The sequence below is a fragment of the Miniopterus natalensis genome, chromosome 17, assembly GCF_054644295.1.
Source record: "Miniopterus natalensis isolate mMinNat1 chromosome 17, mMinNat1.hap1, whole genome shotgun sequence".
NCBI classification, from domain to species: Eukaryota; Metazoa; Chordata; class Mammalia; order Chiroptera; family Miniopteridae; genus Miniopterus; species Miniopterus natalensis.
Window position 1 is genome coordinate 6,988,594 of NC_142097.1, and position 15,912 is coordinate 7,004,505.

The window sequence follows — 15,912 nt, forward strand, 5'->3', positions numbered from 1 at the left end:
AAAGGGGCAAATCTCTGATCATGTCCCTCCAGAGTGATATGTGTTGCTGTTCATTCTTAACACCACAGCTGTCGCCACATTGCTAGTAGTAGGAAGTCAGGCGATGTTCACAGCTCTTCTTTGACTTGTATTTGTAGTTGTCTTCCCTTGACTCACATTATAATTTAGGTATTTATTTTCCCTCACTTCTTCCTTCTACTTCCTTTCCCTTCTATCACTTACAAAGACCCAAAAGCACCTACTATGTGTTGCACATTGGGGCAGATAAAGTCCTTGCTCTTGGAGTCTATGGAGGAGGAGTGGTGCATCCTCAGTACAGTCTTATACTGAGGACATAATTACTACAGTTGTAACGTCTAGACTCTGGCCTAGTTGGTAATCCAGAAGTTCACCCCTGTGGGCATTTAATATCCAGTACTGCTGACAGAGAATGCTGACGAAGGTTCAGATGAGTTAAATGACAGACCCGTATCTTACCAAAGTGAAAAAATGGATCCTCTAACTTCCTTTGTTGCCTTTTATTTCAGTCAGAATTAACCTACTTAAGTAGATGTCCTAGTTAACCTTCAGTTTTCTCAAAAGACACCGAGATGCTATGGGCTCAGTTTTCGGCGCCCTCTCCACTGCATTCCTTGAGAACGCGCCAGACAGAAGTAGGTAACCGCCTTCAGCTCAGTGTGGCCGATGTTTTTTATTTTCACTTTTTGGCTGAATGATGCACCTCCTGACATGGGCTAACTTTTGGTTGTCTTCTCCAGCATTGAGCTTTCCATGGCTGCCACGGTCCACACTGGTCTCCAACCTTCTGATCATCTACAGCAGGGTTTCCCAACCTCAGTGCTATTTGTTTAGATAAAAAATTCTTGGTTGTGGGGCCCCATCTGTGCATTGTAGAAAGCTTAGCAGCATCCCTGGTATCTACCCGCTTGGTGCTATTGGCACCAATCCATGTGCAACAACCAAAAACGTCTCCAGAGAGGCAAACTGCCTTGGTTGAGAGTCACTAATCAGCCTTATTCCCAAAGCTACTTCTTTGAGATTTATCTCATGCTAGGTGATAAAGAGATTTCTCATATTGACGTGCTCACTCCCAACTAGCCTGTGGTTCCTTGAGAGCAGGACCAGGTCTTAACACTTGCCTGGCCTTCCAGTGGTCAGTCAGCAGCCTTTGTGTGTTGCAGGCATTCAGGGTAGTCCCAGTCAGCCATCTGGTTATAAACGCTCAGTAATGTTATTCTCTCTGTCCAAAGATGGGTAGCAAGGTCTGCTTAATTGCTTTCTGAAATTTCAGATTGTGCACATCTATAATATCATGAAACTTTTTGATTAGTTAACCTTAAGTGTAATTGTCATTCTAACTTTATATGTAAAGTCAAGTATATAATAAAGCTGTTATATGAAAAGTTTAAAAAATATTTTGCAGTATTTTCTGTTTTGCAAATATATCGGCTAACCCTGGGAAGAAACAGGAGCCTTGGACAACTTAAGAAAACATGACACCGTGGGGTTTATCCCAGATAGGAAATCCGGGATGCAGATGTTTTTGAGCAGCGTTTTTATAGTCGTATAAAAAGCCTTTTTGCCTTTGAAACAGCAAAAGAAACTTTTCAGGACCCAATAAGAAACTGCTGTTGCCCACTTACCTGCGGGTTGAAGTTGACGGTAATCTGCTTCGTCTCCGGGTCACGGGTCAGAAGCGGCCGGGAAAGATTGTACTGGGACTTTTCTGAGACCGTCTGGCACCAGTCCTCATAAAGCCCTGCCTCATACCTGTGAGAATGGGACACAGCAGCCACCAGATAAGCACCCTCCCAGCATCCCAATGCCTGGCAATGATGAACTGAAGATACAGACAACAGAGATATAGTAACATATATAGAACACATACATGTACATCTAGTCTGTCTATCTATCTATCTATCTATCTATCTATCTATCTATCTATCTATCATCTATTTATCTATCTATCATCTATCTATCTATCTCATGAACTAAAGATATGACTAGCAAAATACCTGAATACATTCTTTTTTTTATGAATCCTCAGCTAAGGGTATGTTTTCATTGATTTTTAGAGGAATGAGTGCTCCTGGCAAAAGCAACAGCACGGCCAAAAGGTGGAGGTGAGAAATAGCCTACTGTGTGCCGGGAACACTTGAGGCTAAGGGGGCAAAGGCTGAGGCTGGGGCGGGAAGCGAAGGCCAGGGAAGGCTTCTCCTGTCACGCTGAGGAGACATGGGGGCGCTGAAAGGCCTTCCATCCGAGGGATGTAGTGACGTTATCAGATTTGGGCAGTCTGGGCACTAGACCCTGCACCCACGAAAAACTTACTGCAGCTTTAAAGCAGGATCAACTATGAACCCACACAACATTTTCATTCTTATGCTTTCTCTATAAAAAGATACAGGAAATATTTTTAAAACTTATTTTTTCTGTGTGCTGCACGGACTGTTGCTTTCTGCTTGCTGAGCAGCTGCTGCGATTTTCCACGACACTGATCTCCCGGTGCCACGGGAGCGGCCCACTTCCCGCCCTGCGAGGTCACGCTCCCAGCAGCAGGGCACTGGGAGAGAGTCTGCTTCTAGACTGGAGCTGCACTCCCCAGGGAGCCCGTGCTTGTAACCCAGAGGCACTGTACTCACAGATAGTGTGGTTCTAACATAAAACACAGAGCAGCACTTCCCAGCCACGGAGGCTTCTGTGCAGACGCAGAGCTGCGAAAGGCACGGGGGGCTATGCAATTTGCAGACAATCCCAGAAGCTGCTTACTTTTCCAGCAATGAAAGCGTATCTTCGTATTTTTGTATCATTCGCTTTCCTTCGGCAGATTCCATGCAACTACCCCTACAAAAGAGGAAGAAAGTGGCATCGAATTAGGAGGTGTCAAAATAATGATCTGATTAACAAACTGCAGCATATAAAGAAGAGATTGAATAGCTTCCTGGGCTGGTTTCCAAATGCCTCTCAAGGAGCCTGCCTTCTTCTTCCCGAACATCCTCCGAGGCCACTAGGGGGCACCTGCACGTCCTGAAATGCAGGCAGCCCCACGGTGACAGGAGACAGGGAGGGCAGAGCCTTTCCCACGTGGCTCCACCAACCCTTCCCCTGGCCCGGCCAGGCATGCACAGGTAAATTAAGTCCTTCAGAAACCCAAATAAAAGGAAGTTGAGGCGTAAGAGAAAAACCCTAGGTGCCAGAGTTTTTGTATAAAAGAGAAAACTGTATATAACGTTATACATTATAACAAAAACTATATAACAATGTTTTATATATTTATGTAACAATGTTCATATATATGCACACATATATAAGAGTTTTATGTATATATGTTTTTATTTCTCTGCAATCCCTCTAGGACATGTTACAAGAAGCCCTGCTACTCAATGACATGTTTACATGAGGCTCCCACCCACATCTCATGCCCCTAAATGTGTGCACACACAATGCACATACATGCACCACACGTGCACACAGATACACGCATGCAAAGGCACAGACGCACTCAGAGGCTCCCCCGGGAATGGTGACCATGGAGGAGTGTGAGCAGAGCCCATGCAGGGCACTGCCACCCACACCTGCTTCCGTTTGATGTTTCTTTGCAGCACAAAATGAGAGCCGGGGCCTGGGGAAATTGGCAAAACACCTGTAAATTTCAGAAACCTTCCCCCCTTGTTGGAGGGCCAGTTCCTGTTTGTTCTGCTAGCACCGTGAGGCAGCTTATTGCAAAGGTCCTTTAAAGTCCGTTTGCTCTCTAAACCGGCACCGGGCTTCTCTGCGATCCCCTGAGCTTTCCCTGCGAGCCCTCACGCCCGCGGAGCAAGCCCGGGATTGCAGCCGCTCCGGTCCTCATGCGCCGGGAGCAGGCGCCTCAGAGGCGGTAGGAAGCCCACAGGGCTCCAGGCCGGGCGCCGGCTCACGCCCAGCCATCCCCTCCCCTCGCGAGCTGTGGGGTTTCCACAGGCCTCCTATCCCCGATCTCGGTGTCATAGCTGGAAAAGAATGAAGCTGGAAGAGAGAGACAATAACTCCGGGAAAACAGAAGGCAGCGGGAGAAAGGAAGGCTGGAGACGGGTGGACTGGCTCCAGGAAAGAAGCCGCAGGCAAGAGTCTGCAGGAGCTGAGCAGGGCTGGCGAGCACAGGACCTGGTGGGCATCACTCACTCGCAGGGTCTCCCGCTGTCAGGGTCAGAGCCACTCAAGGGCCAGGAACACACGCAGAGGACCGAGCTCCCCGCCCCCAGGCCTGTGGCAGTTGCCTAGAGGGTTGAGGAGTCACAGGCGTGAATGCCGTGAAACTCCCTGAAGATTCGGCTTCATTTCATGGTGAGGAATCTAAAACATTTCTAATAACCAATAAATACTACTATAGGGCACAGTGCAATTTTGAATTCAGTTTTAAAACAGACAGAAATTTCCATGGGAATTGCAGAGGACGTGGTGGGCTGCCATTCAGATCCCGTCTCAGGACCAGGCGCTCAACTCCCTCCCCCCATCCCTTAACCTCCCTCTGGCCGGGAGCTCTGGAGGCCTCGGCCAAAGACAGCCACCTTGCCCAAGGTCACGCACCTCCCCCAGACAGCTAGCTTCCATAAAGTAGCTCACATGAAGGGCACAAAGCCCTGCAACCCTGCAGGCCAGAGTTCCCCAGAGGATCAGCTGAGGACCCTTGCAACTCTACAGCTGCTCAGTTCTCCCTCTGTGCACCCTTTCCCCTCTCCCTCCCAGGTGCCTTCCCAAGAGCATTCCTAGGGATTCCTGCACATGCATGTCAGAGCCTGCTGCCAGGAACAGGACCTAAGACAGCTTCCGCAGTCCACAGTCCTCAAAGCAGGCTTTCCAGGGCACCCCATTCATATATCTCCTCCCACACGTTCTGGGGGGGGTGTTTGAGAAAACGGGGGGCTCAGCTTACTCTGGGCCAGACCCCCCATGGCTAAGGGATCCCTGGGAAGTGCTCCGGGCTAGGAGCTCCCGAGGCCCAGACCTCCAGGTCTTTCCTCAGCTCTCCCTAGGACTTCAGGCATGTCACCTCACTTCTGTTTGCCTCAGTTTTTTCCATCTGCAAAATAAAGAGCTTGCTCGGACCGGGGCAGAGGCTCCACAGATATCACCCAGGAGGCGGCCCTGACCCACAGGCATGTATGTTTCATCTGTGAGGAGTGTGAGAAAAAATGGAATACTCGCTAACTTCAAATTGGGTGTTTCACATTAAAAAAAACCCTAGATTTCCAGCTTCTCTGCAACAGTCAGGAGATTTCTCACATTTCCTGCAGTTCTGCTTGGCAGCACTGGGTGCCGGCGGAGGCTCCCTTCACGCCCCATCCTGGCTGCTCTGCAACATCTTCTTTCCTCTGAAAGTGTTTTAGTCTTTTTAAATTTTTTTTCTAGTTTTATTGAGATGCAATGGACACAAACTGTGTGTAGCACAGTTTAAATTTAAGGTGTGCAGCACAGTGACTTACACATACTGTGAAATGATTACTGCAGTTGTTAGTGTAGTTAACATCCATCATCTCATATAGACACAAAGAAAGAAAGAAATGTTTCTTTTCCTTGTGATGAGAACTTTGAGATCTACCCACTTAACTTTCAAATACAGCACACACACATTACTCCCCAGTATTTCTTTATCTTACAAGTTTGTACCTTTGGAAAACCATCACCCATTTCCCCACCCTTTACTCCTGCCTCTGATAACAAGACAGCCACAAATGTGGTCTCTTTTTCTGGAGTTTTCTTTTCAGATTCTACATATAAGTGAGATCATCGGTATTTGTCTTCCTCTGACTGACTTATTTCACTCAGTATAATGCTCCATCCATGCTGCAAATGGCAGGATCTCCTTCTTTATGGCTGAATAATATTCCATTATCTATATATCACATTTTGTTCATCCCAACAATGAACACCTAGGTTGTTTCCATGTCTTGGCTATTGTAAAAAATGCTGCAGTGAACGCGGGGTGCAGATATCTTTTCGACATTATAATTTCATTTCCTTTGGATAATTACCCAGAAGTGGAATCACTGGGTCATGTGGTAATTCCATCTTTAATTTCTTGAGGAACCTCCACACTGTTTTCCATGGTGGCTGCACCAATCTGCATTCCCACCAACAGTGCTCGAGGCAGTGCTTTTCTCCACACCCTCTTGTTACTTCTCTCCTTGATCATGGCCACTCTAACAGGTGACAGGCGACCTCTCTCGTGGTTTTGACTTGCATCTCCCTGGCGATGAGCACCCTTCCATGTCTGAAAGCATTCAGTCTCGCCAGCTGGGCCCGAGGGTCTCTAAGGCCCTTCATAGCTCAAAACACCCGTGATGCCAATGCCCACACTTCAGTTCCTTTGTTTCTGTTGTGTTTGCCAAAGCCAAGAGCTTTCAACAAGTCCAGTCTTTAGAAAGGGGGGGTCGTAGAAAGACGGCCCTTTGCTAGGCAGCATCCTGAACACAGTGTCACAAACAGCTCTTCTGTCTCACTTCCAGCCGCCAAGCTGCCTCTAACTGGCTCGGCTTCTAGAATCAGCTGTGAGGCAGGCTAGTGGTTTCCACACCTGGTCACTGCCAGGAATCACGGGGGAGCTTGCAGAGGAGGAGGATCCACGGCACCACCCTGCCCCATGATTCAGTGAGGGGTGAGGCGGGAATCCGCATTTAACGAGCACCCAGGCATTCTAATACACGAGGTCCTCACACCACGCTTCAGGAAACGCTGGGCTCCACTCTCTTCCATGGGCCTCAGTAGCAAAGAGACAGTGTGTCAGAGGGAGACACGTGGGACAACTCCACAGAGCTTGAAAATCCTGGTGCCTTTTCCTCCAGAAATGAGTCTCATGGAGCGAAAGGAGGTGGCCTCTTGTCCCTCGAGCCTCATTTAACACCAGGGGCCCCAGTAGTCAGCTCAGATGTATCAGTCTTGTTACTGGTTGGCCAGTCTATCTGGTTGTTACGACTGAATGTTTGTATTCTCTCCCCCAAATTCATATGTCGAAGCTGAATTCCCCAGTGTGGTGGTATTAGGAGGTGGGATATTTGGGGTGATTAGGCCAGGAGGGTGGAGCCCTTATGAATGGGATTAGTGCCCTCATAAGAAGAGACGCCACAGAGCTCCTTTGCTCCTCTTGCCACGTGAGGACATGGAGAGAAGACGGCTATCTGTGCACCAGAGAGTGGGTCTCACCAGGCACTGAATCTGCCAGCACCTTGACCTTGGGCTTTGTAGCCTCCAGAACAGTGAGAAATAAATTTCTAATGTTTATAAGCCATCTAGTCTATGGTATTAGGTTATAGCGGCCCAAATAGACTAAGACACTGATCAGTTGCCAAAAAAGGTAAGAAATAGGATGGCCTTCACGCCTTAGGTAAGTGAGTTGCATTTCTATAACAGTCAAGATCCAGAGCAGGAGCAGAGCCGAAAACAAGCCTCCGTCTCAGGAGTAAGGTACTCACGGGGGTGTGATGCGCCTGAAGCTGGCGAGGGGACCCTGGATGCGCTGCCTCAGCTCCTGGGCCCAGCGAAGGCCCCCGGCCACAGAGGGCATGTTCTTGTGCACCGAGGAGAAGCCTGGGGACACAGCACAGCCGGAGTGAGTGAGGGCCTCCTCCCAGCCCCCTCGGCCCAGGCACGCCTCCCGCCAGCCGGTCCATGCTCCCTCCTCTCCCTCCCCATGCCGAAGCCGCCCTGTGCTCACACGGAGATGGGGGCCCCTGGGAGACCACTGTGTCCTGCTGGGGAGTAAGGAACAAGGGCCTTGAGGGGCGCATGAAACAGGGTCCGAGGACAGGGGTCCAGCCCAGCTCTGCACTCACTGGCTTTCTGACTTCACATCAGAGATTTTCAACCTGGCTGCACAGCCGCATGGCCTGGGGGGTCTTTAAGCAATACTGATGCCTGGCCCTGGCCGGGTGGCTCATTTGGTTGGAGCATCATCCTGTGCACCACAAAGATTGCAGGTTTGATTCCCAGTCAGGGTTCATACCTAGGTTTTGGGTTCGATCGTGTGTCGGGGTGTATAAGGGAGGCAATGGGTGGGTGTTTCTCTCCCACATCGCTGCTTCTCTCTCTCTCTTTCTCTCCCTCCCCCACTTCTCTCTCCCTTCCTCTTTCTAAAACATATCCTCAGGTGAGAATTAAAAAAAATACTGATGCCTGGGCTCTGCCCTTGCCATTCTGATTTATTTGGTCTGGGTGGGGCCTGGTCATTTGTATTTTGTAAAAGCTCTCAGGAGGATTCTAATCATACAGTCAGGATTGAGAAACTATGCTTGAATAAACAATTTCACCTCTATGGGTCTCAGTTTTTCCATCTATAAAATGGCTTATGTTGAGAATTCAATGAGGTTATGAACGAGACAGGCCATGTGGATTATGAAGTGCTTGGCCATAGTTAGTGAAGACTGGACATTCTTACTTTAGTCCATGCAGTGTGTTGTGTTGGTTTGCTTATAATGAGTTGTCAAGATATCACAATTACGAGATTTTACTTTTGAAAAATAAGTTTCCAGCAATCCCCTGTCATCAGCGTGGGCCAATCAGATAGGCTGCAGGCCCACAGAACCCTGAGCTAAAAGACTGGTGCTGCGCAAGCTCTAAGGTTGTGCTAATTTGTTATGCAGTGATAGAAAACTGATGTGGCTTCTTAAGGTATTTGAGTTTTTAAACTCTGTACCTGACAGGATGTCATGAGGATGGTCCCACATAAAGCTGAGGCCAACGGATTTCCTGGGAATGATTTCCTAAGGGGATGCATTTCTAAATGACCTCAGCATGAAACCTGTTTATAGACACGGTGGCCCTGCCACTCGATTACTTAAAACCATGGAAATTTTCCTGTTGCCTGAATAGTGGGTTCCAGATTCCTCACTATGGCACTCAGAGCACTTCGCAGCCTGGCCCCGAACTCCTGGCCCCAAACACAGGCTGACCTAGTCTCCCTATGTGTACTCTGTTTGGCTACAGGCAGGTCCAACTGGTACCCACCACATACTCCCCTCTTTCTTTGGAGGTCTTTGCTGCTTCTCCTTGGCTGTCACCCTCCCCACTTTCCAGGGCTCAGCTCAAGGCCACCTTGTCCACAAGCTCTCCCTGGACTACCGCAGCCACAGTTTATCTTGTCTTTTATAGTTACTTACAACTCAAGTCAGGGACGACTCATATTCTGCTATGTAACTCTGTTTCTGCCTGGTGTGTTTCTTGGAGAACCACCTGTTAGTATGAATTAGTTTATCCCTTACCTCAGCCTGTCTCTGCATATTGTGACCCAAAATGTGTCCAGCATATAGCAAAGACTCAAGACATGCTTGTGAAGCTGAATTGAACTTGTGTTTGACTTTCAAACAGATAAGACAGGGCATCTAAGGATTGCAATAAAAATGGAGACATCACACTGTGGTTGGTACAGCCCTTTGTCAGGCTCCCGCTGGCACCTTCCTTCTGGAGCATGGTTGCCATGACATTGGAAGGATCAGGAAAGAAAATGTCTTTCTGTAGAATTGTCTACTGTAAAATTGAGGTATGTTGAAGGTTAATCAGTGTGGCTATACTGATCAAGGGTCAACTCATCTGTTATGCTAAGGTCTCAACTGCCCAGAGGCAAGTCAAGATTTCAGTGCTCTGGGCCATCCTGCCAATCTCAGCCCCAGGTACAGGGAAATACATAGTTTGGTGAACTCTACAATCAGCCAAAGTGGTCTGGATTATCAAGCACATAGGCTGTTCTTGCTTTTCTTGGAGGATGTCATAGATCCATAGTAGACATTCGACAAAGACAAGAGGATTGCGTTTCACCCTTCCCAGCAGAACTCCCCCACCCAAACCCCTGGCAACCAGCCTACCAAGCTCTGCCTCCTCCTGGACACGCTGACTATAGATTATCCTCACTGTATCCAGGTCTTTGTTGAACATTTGGATGAGCACCATGTACTTATGAGCTGCATCTCGTGCTACCAGTGGTCTTTCGAGGAGGTTGCCTGCTATGTCCAGCAGCTGCGGAAGAGATGGAGGAAGCAGAGGAACAAGTCACAGAGTCAATATTTTCAAGGTTACATAAATCTTGTTTCCTGGCCTTTCTTTCACATGCCTATCAACGCAAGGCTATCAAACAATTGCTGTTGCGCACCTGGACCAAGAGTGACTGACAGGTGGATATGCACAGCCTGCCCCACCTCCCCCTTGCTGCTGAATTGCCTGTCAGACCCTCGCTGGATGCAAGAGTCTGGATAAAGGGTAAAACAAAGAGAAAACTTAAAGTTGTCAGAAAGGTTAAGCTGATCTATATGAAAAAGACCATTAAAAAAAGACCTGAAACAGAGAAGGAGGGTAAAGACGGAGAAGAACGAAAGAAGCTAAGTAGGCTAGGTGTTGAGGGGAACTTGCAAGGCTAGAGTTTGAGAGTGGGAGCCATCCTAACAGTCTTTGCAGATGAGTTATGGAAGGACAGGTATTTATGAGAGGTTAGATAATATATATATTACAGATATCTATTATATATATATATATATTTTTTTTTCTTTTTTTTCCCAGTGGCTAGTGAAGCCTGGCAATTCAGGTTACCCAATATTCTAGAAGAGCATGGATTCCAGTCTACATTGGGACATTTTCAGTGACTGGAAACTTAACTACTTCTCGAGGAAGTCCACTCCATCTTTGAACAGCTTTGACAGAAACCTCCTTCCTCTATTGAGCAAAAATCCACCTCCTGGTCATTTCCAGTGTTTAATTCTGGTTCTAATCCTCAAGGCTTTAAGATTGAGTCTCGTCACAGTTTACAGATCTGTCACGTTCTACTACATCTGAGTGTCTCACGACTCAGCCTTCTCAGCGCTGCAGCCATTTAGCGGCTCATGGTCCTGAACCTCTCCCTATTCCTGTACCATCTAATCTGGGCAGTACAGGCAAGGGCACAAGTCTTCTTATTCTAGCTGCTTGGCCTTGAAGGCCAGAACCAATGACGGCGAGTGGTTTGCCCCGGCTTGGGTCAACCTGACGGCCACGGTCAAACGGTCTCGGTATTGCAGAACCAGAATCAGGACGGCGACCACAGCCGACCTCTTCGCTTCTGATGGGTACCCTACTGATAGGACCCAAGGAAAGCATTCAAAATACTTTTGAAAAGTATTTTCACATCCTCATGTTTTCAGAAAAGCATTAGTAACCAACCCGAGAAGCCCAATTCTGCACCCTCTCTCACCCTAGGACACTCACAGTACCTCTGTTAGACTAAGAACACAACACCTGCAGGAACAAAACGGTCGGAAGAGTATCCTACCCTCCTCTGATGAGGGTGGGGGGGAACTGGGCACAGGCTGGCTCCCCCCGCACTTGTACAAACCTTAAAGGCGTGCTCCAAATCAGGGGCATCATCCAAGGCTTGAATAAAGATGGTCCCCAGTCTTCGGTCAAGATCTTCTACCCTTTGGTTAAATTTAGAGACATCGTTTTCAAATTCCTGCAGAGACATCACACAGATGTAGAAAAAGGGGATTTTGCAGAAGTCCGTTCCCCTATGCTCTCTACTGCTAATCTGCACAGCTGAGCCCGTTATACCAAGGATTTATTCTCATTTTCCAAAATTCACCTGGCATGATTTAGTTTTATCCATGTAGATAGTTACGCCATTACGGCAGCACTTTTTTCCTAGACAAAATGGTAGAGTGAGTCAAATTGTGAGGGTGGCACCCTTTCACTCTATCTCTGTGCCCTCCCTGCCACCCTCTGAAGCCCCTTCTCTGTCACCAAGGGCCAGCTCATGTGACCCCAAGAGCCACCAGCCTCAGCAATGGGACTGCTCCATCACACCTCCTACTTCCCTTCCTCTCCCAAGTCTAAATCCTACTTTTCCAGTGTAACCAACCTAATCTAGCCATTAGGAGGAAAGTAAGCTCATTAAACTAAAACTATTTCTTCTAAGTACACTTTAATAGGTTAAAACAACAGCTAGCCATTGTTCCTAAGGTTGCCAAATTTAGCAAATAAAAAGACAGGATATGCATTTAAATGTAAACTTCAGGCAAACAAAGAATTTAGTTTTAGTATGTGTCTCAATTATTATATTTTATCTGGCTACCCAAACTGTGTTCTCCTTCTTAGAATGCGGCAATTTTCAGAGAAACTTTGTTAACTCAAATCCCTAATTTGTGGAATTGTTACTTGCTATTATTGCTTTACAATAGTAATTCATATTCTATAAAAAGACAAAGTAAAGTAGAAAAACATAGTATAGATCTACTTCCCAAACCCAACCACGTTAATATTATGGTATGTTTCCCTGTACCTAGAATTTTGTTTTGTTTTATCACTTGTTTTCTTTATTTGTCTCAGAAAATACATGGTTGACTTCAGAAGATCCTATAGGGACAATTCACAAAAGATTTTAAAAAAAATAATGATTGCATTGTAGTATACCTTTATTTTTCCTGCTTTTGACTACTGTAATTTTTGTTGTTGCTGTTAATCTTCACCAAAGGATATTTTTTCCATTGATTTTTTTTTTTAGAGAGAGTGGAAGGGAGGGAGGGAGAGGGAGAGTGAGAAACATCAACTGGGGCCAGGGATCAAACCTGCAACCCAGGTATGTGTCCTTGACTGGCAATTTAACCCGTGACCCTTAGGTCTGCAGGCTGAAGCTCTAACCACCAAGCCACACCAGCTAGGGTATGACTAATGTAATTTTTAGAAAGCAACATCTCTCTGGGTTTGCTAAGATCTCCCTAGACATCTGAAGGTGCTCAGAGCAGATTTCTGTTCTAATTTCTTTCTCCTGTTCACTCGTTTACTCTAAAAATTCCTCCTCCAGTGACCAGCCAGTCCCTTCTCAGGGAACTCCAGTCCCTATTTCTTTGTGGCCCCCTTTCTTCCCTTTGTCTCTGGTGGGCTTGCACTCACAGGCCCCAGCTTTTCTGGGCCATGGGTAAGACCTGGGCTCTGTGTTCCAGCTGTGAACATGCATCTCCGGCCTTTCCCTCATCCCCGAGCACTACTCCCTTGAAAACCAGGGTCAGGTCAGAATGACGAGGCTGCTGCTTCACTCGGCCCCCGCCCCGACCCGAGGCACTCACGGGTTCCGCCCAGGTGTGCCTGCTGGTCAGGGAGCAGGCACTGCTCAAAGCTTAATGCCCTGGCAGCGGCGGGGTGGCCACAGTCCCCACCGCCATCCCACGTCCATCCCAGCCTCTCTGAAACCCTGGGTACCATCAGTGTGGAGCAGCCAGCAGATGAAAAGGTCCTCCCTGGTCCTCCCGGCACAAGGAATAATTAGGAATGGGTCTCCCTTCATACAACCACTGGGACCACAGAGCAAAAGGAAATGGAAAGTGCAAGTAGACACCAGACCCTACAGGCCGGAGGCAGCTGAGAAAGCAGCCCAAGTTGTGAGTTGGCCTTTCAAGCCCTACCTTGCTTTGGGGGTCCAGGCAGTCATAGGAGGACTCTGCGAAGACCCTGTACAGCTCCTGAAATTCGTGGTCCATTTGCTGGGCCTGATGGCTCAGGGCATTCCCTCTGATGCCACTGAACTCCAGCTTCTCCAGGGTGCCGAAGTCCACGGTTGTCTTCAGAAGGTCCTGCAGGGGACAAGGCCCAAGAGTTAAAATGATGATGATGATGATGACGCTGACAGCAGGTCATGCTCACATTAGTATGGGCAGAGCTGGAAATCACATGAGGGTGGAGATTGCTTAGGAAAATGTGAAGACTGATTTGTGTTGTAACCTTATCATTAGATCCGGTTGGTATAAATAACTCCCAGTTAAACTAGATAACAAAGCAAAGAGAAAGTACAGATAAATAAAATTCACACACACAAAAAGATCAAATTTATGCTTCAGCCTTTCTGTGTTTTCTAATAAATAATAAAATATAATAACAATATTAATATTTACATGATAGATGGTTTTACCACTAATTTTTAAAAAAATCCATTTTAAATGGACCTTGTTATCTGGTCCTAGAAAGACAGCTATCTTAGGGGATGCTGACAGGAGAACAGATCTTCCCAACTGTGCCGAGGACAAGCCCAGAGGGTGATGCCAACAGTCTCGGCGACCACCACCAAGAAACTAAATCTGCAGACCACTCTTGCCAAGCATGTGCAACATGGTGCACCATGTAGCTGCTGGGTGACAGTGGGCAATTACTTGGCATATCTGTGTTGGGCTTCTTCCGTAACAGGATATGATAGTGAGAGGTCAGTCAGTCAGTGCAGGCTTAGGATTGAGGTCAGCACCCGCACGCAGGAAACACACGGTAAGTGTGTGTTATTGTCACTGTTGTTGACATGGCAGTGGCCCAGCTGTGCTCAGAATTGAGTGGACCACACAACCCAGAGCCTAGGGGAGGAGCCCCTCCTGAGTCCATGGGAGCCGTTTCCCCTCTGATAGGACAGGAGCCTGCAGAGCAGAACCAACATGACAGATGGTAGAACTGCGCTCTTGTGGATACTGGTCTGAAACCATAAAACTTCCAAACCCAGATGTTCTTCCTGCTACAACTTCCAGTCGGTGTGTGCACCCCTTCAACAGGGAGGGGGACAATGGCACCTTTGTGTGATTTGGCAAACATTTGGTGTGGGTCCCTGCGAGGGGTCCTTCTGCCCTGAGGAAGCTTGAAAGGCAAGAAGAGGGAGCATTAGGTCCCGATGCTGAAAATCTAGCAGGTCCTGGTTCCGTGCTAGGAAATTCCCACGGCCAACGGCCACTGCTATGGGTTGACCCATCACACTGGCAGAAGGCGGCCCAACTCCTTTCTCGTGCCAGGACACCAAGTCCAGCAGCAGCAACAGAGGCATTGGGCAGCGGTGAGAAGTCTGACTCTCCCCACGTTGCCCGGGGACCCTGTACAGCCTTGGGCAGCCGTCTAACAACCCTTCTTTGTTCATCTACCTTCAGGCATGGCTGCCAGCAAGTCGCTAAAGTTGGAGAGGAGAGAAGAGGAAAGAAAGAACCAAGGAAAGAAAGACATACACCTGAGGCAGGGGTCTTGGCACCACAGGGGGGAAATGGGGCAGTCTTTATTTTAAAATACCTTCAACTTTATACACTGGGAGGAAAACAGAAATGAATTAGTCTTAAAACGAAATTGACTTAAATGTTAATTAAATGTCAATGTTATAGGAGAAATGTATTTGTGCTGTGTAATGTCACCTGGGTACCCATTTTTCATAATTCTGTGGATGTCAATTTCAATATTTAGGAAACACTCTCTAATAACCATTTAAAGACTGATGCACCTTGATAAGTTTGATTGCATCAGAAGACTAGATTATAATTTTGCTACAGTATTTTAAAGGAATACTTGAAGCATGGTCTTGGGGGGGTCACAAAGGTGTTTCATCTCCAATCTAACAGATAAATCATAGGCATCAGATAATTATTTAATCATTCTATTTTCTGGAAAAACTCTGGTCACCAAAAACAATGGATATTTACATTGCTTTATTTAACTTAACATGATGGGCAACATATTTATTTGGGGTTCAGTTCAAAGTCAGACCTATTCTTATTTCTCTATTAAAAGAGCCCCCAATTTTCACTCCACCATTCCCCTGCACTCTCTCTCCCCTTACCCTTCCTAAGCTTTCTGCAGAGCTTTTATCACCCTCTGGAATTATGCTACTTGGCATTATATTATATTATTTTTTAATTTTCTGTCCATATTTCTCAGTAGGTTGTAAATGCCCCAGAAGTACCACTGTACCTTCAGTCCCCAGACAAAGCCCAGATGCTGAGAAATATTTGTTAAATGAATGAGCATGTGGTCTCTGACCTTTGACTTATCTATGGCACCTCCAGGAAAAGGGGACAGGGAGTTAGAGAATCTAAGAAATATGGACTCAGAAGAAATTGAGAAAATTGTACAAGGAAAGAGAATTGCAAAGCAAGGCCAAACTGTGCCTTTAAATGATCGAAGGGCCTTGGT

At 47.1% G+C, this 15,912-nt stretch overlaps 1 protein-coding gene across 1 annotated transcript in view; it reads right to left on the bottom strand.

Moving 5' to 3' along the window:
- DNAH9 (dynein axonemal heavy chain 9) overlaps window positions 1-15,912 on the bottom strand; it is a 295,671-nt gene that overhangs the window by 257,873 nt on the left and 21,886 nt on the right. Inside the window, exons 7-12 of the mRNA XM_087825845.1 lie at window positions 13,392-13,559; window positions 11,330-11,446; window positions 9,834-9,984; window positions 7,449-7,563; window positions 2,770-2,838; window positions 1,644-1,770 (exon numbers count right to left, since the gene is read on the bottom strand). Of these exons, the coding sequence (XP_087681971.1) occupies window positions 1,644-1,770; window positions 2,770-2,838; window positions 7,449-7,563; window positions 9,834-9,984; window positions 11,330-11,446; window positions 13,392-13,559 (747 nt within the window). The remainder of the gene's footprint in view (window positions 1-1,643; window positions 1,771-2,769; window positions 2,839-7,448; window positions 7,564-9,833; window positions 9,985-11,329; window positions 11,447-13,391; window positions 13,560-15,912) is intronic.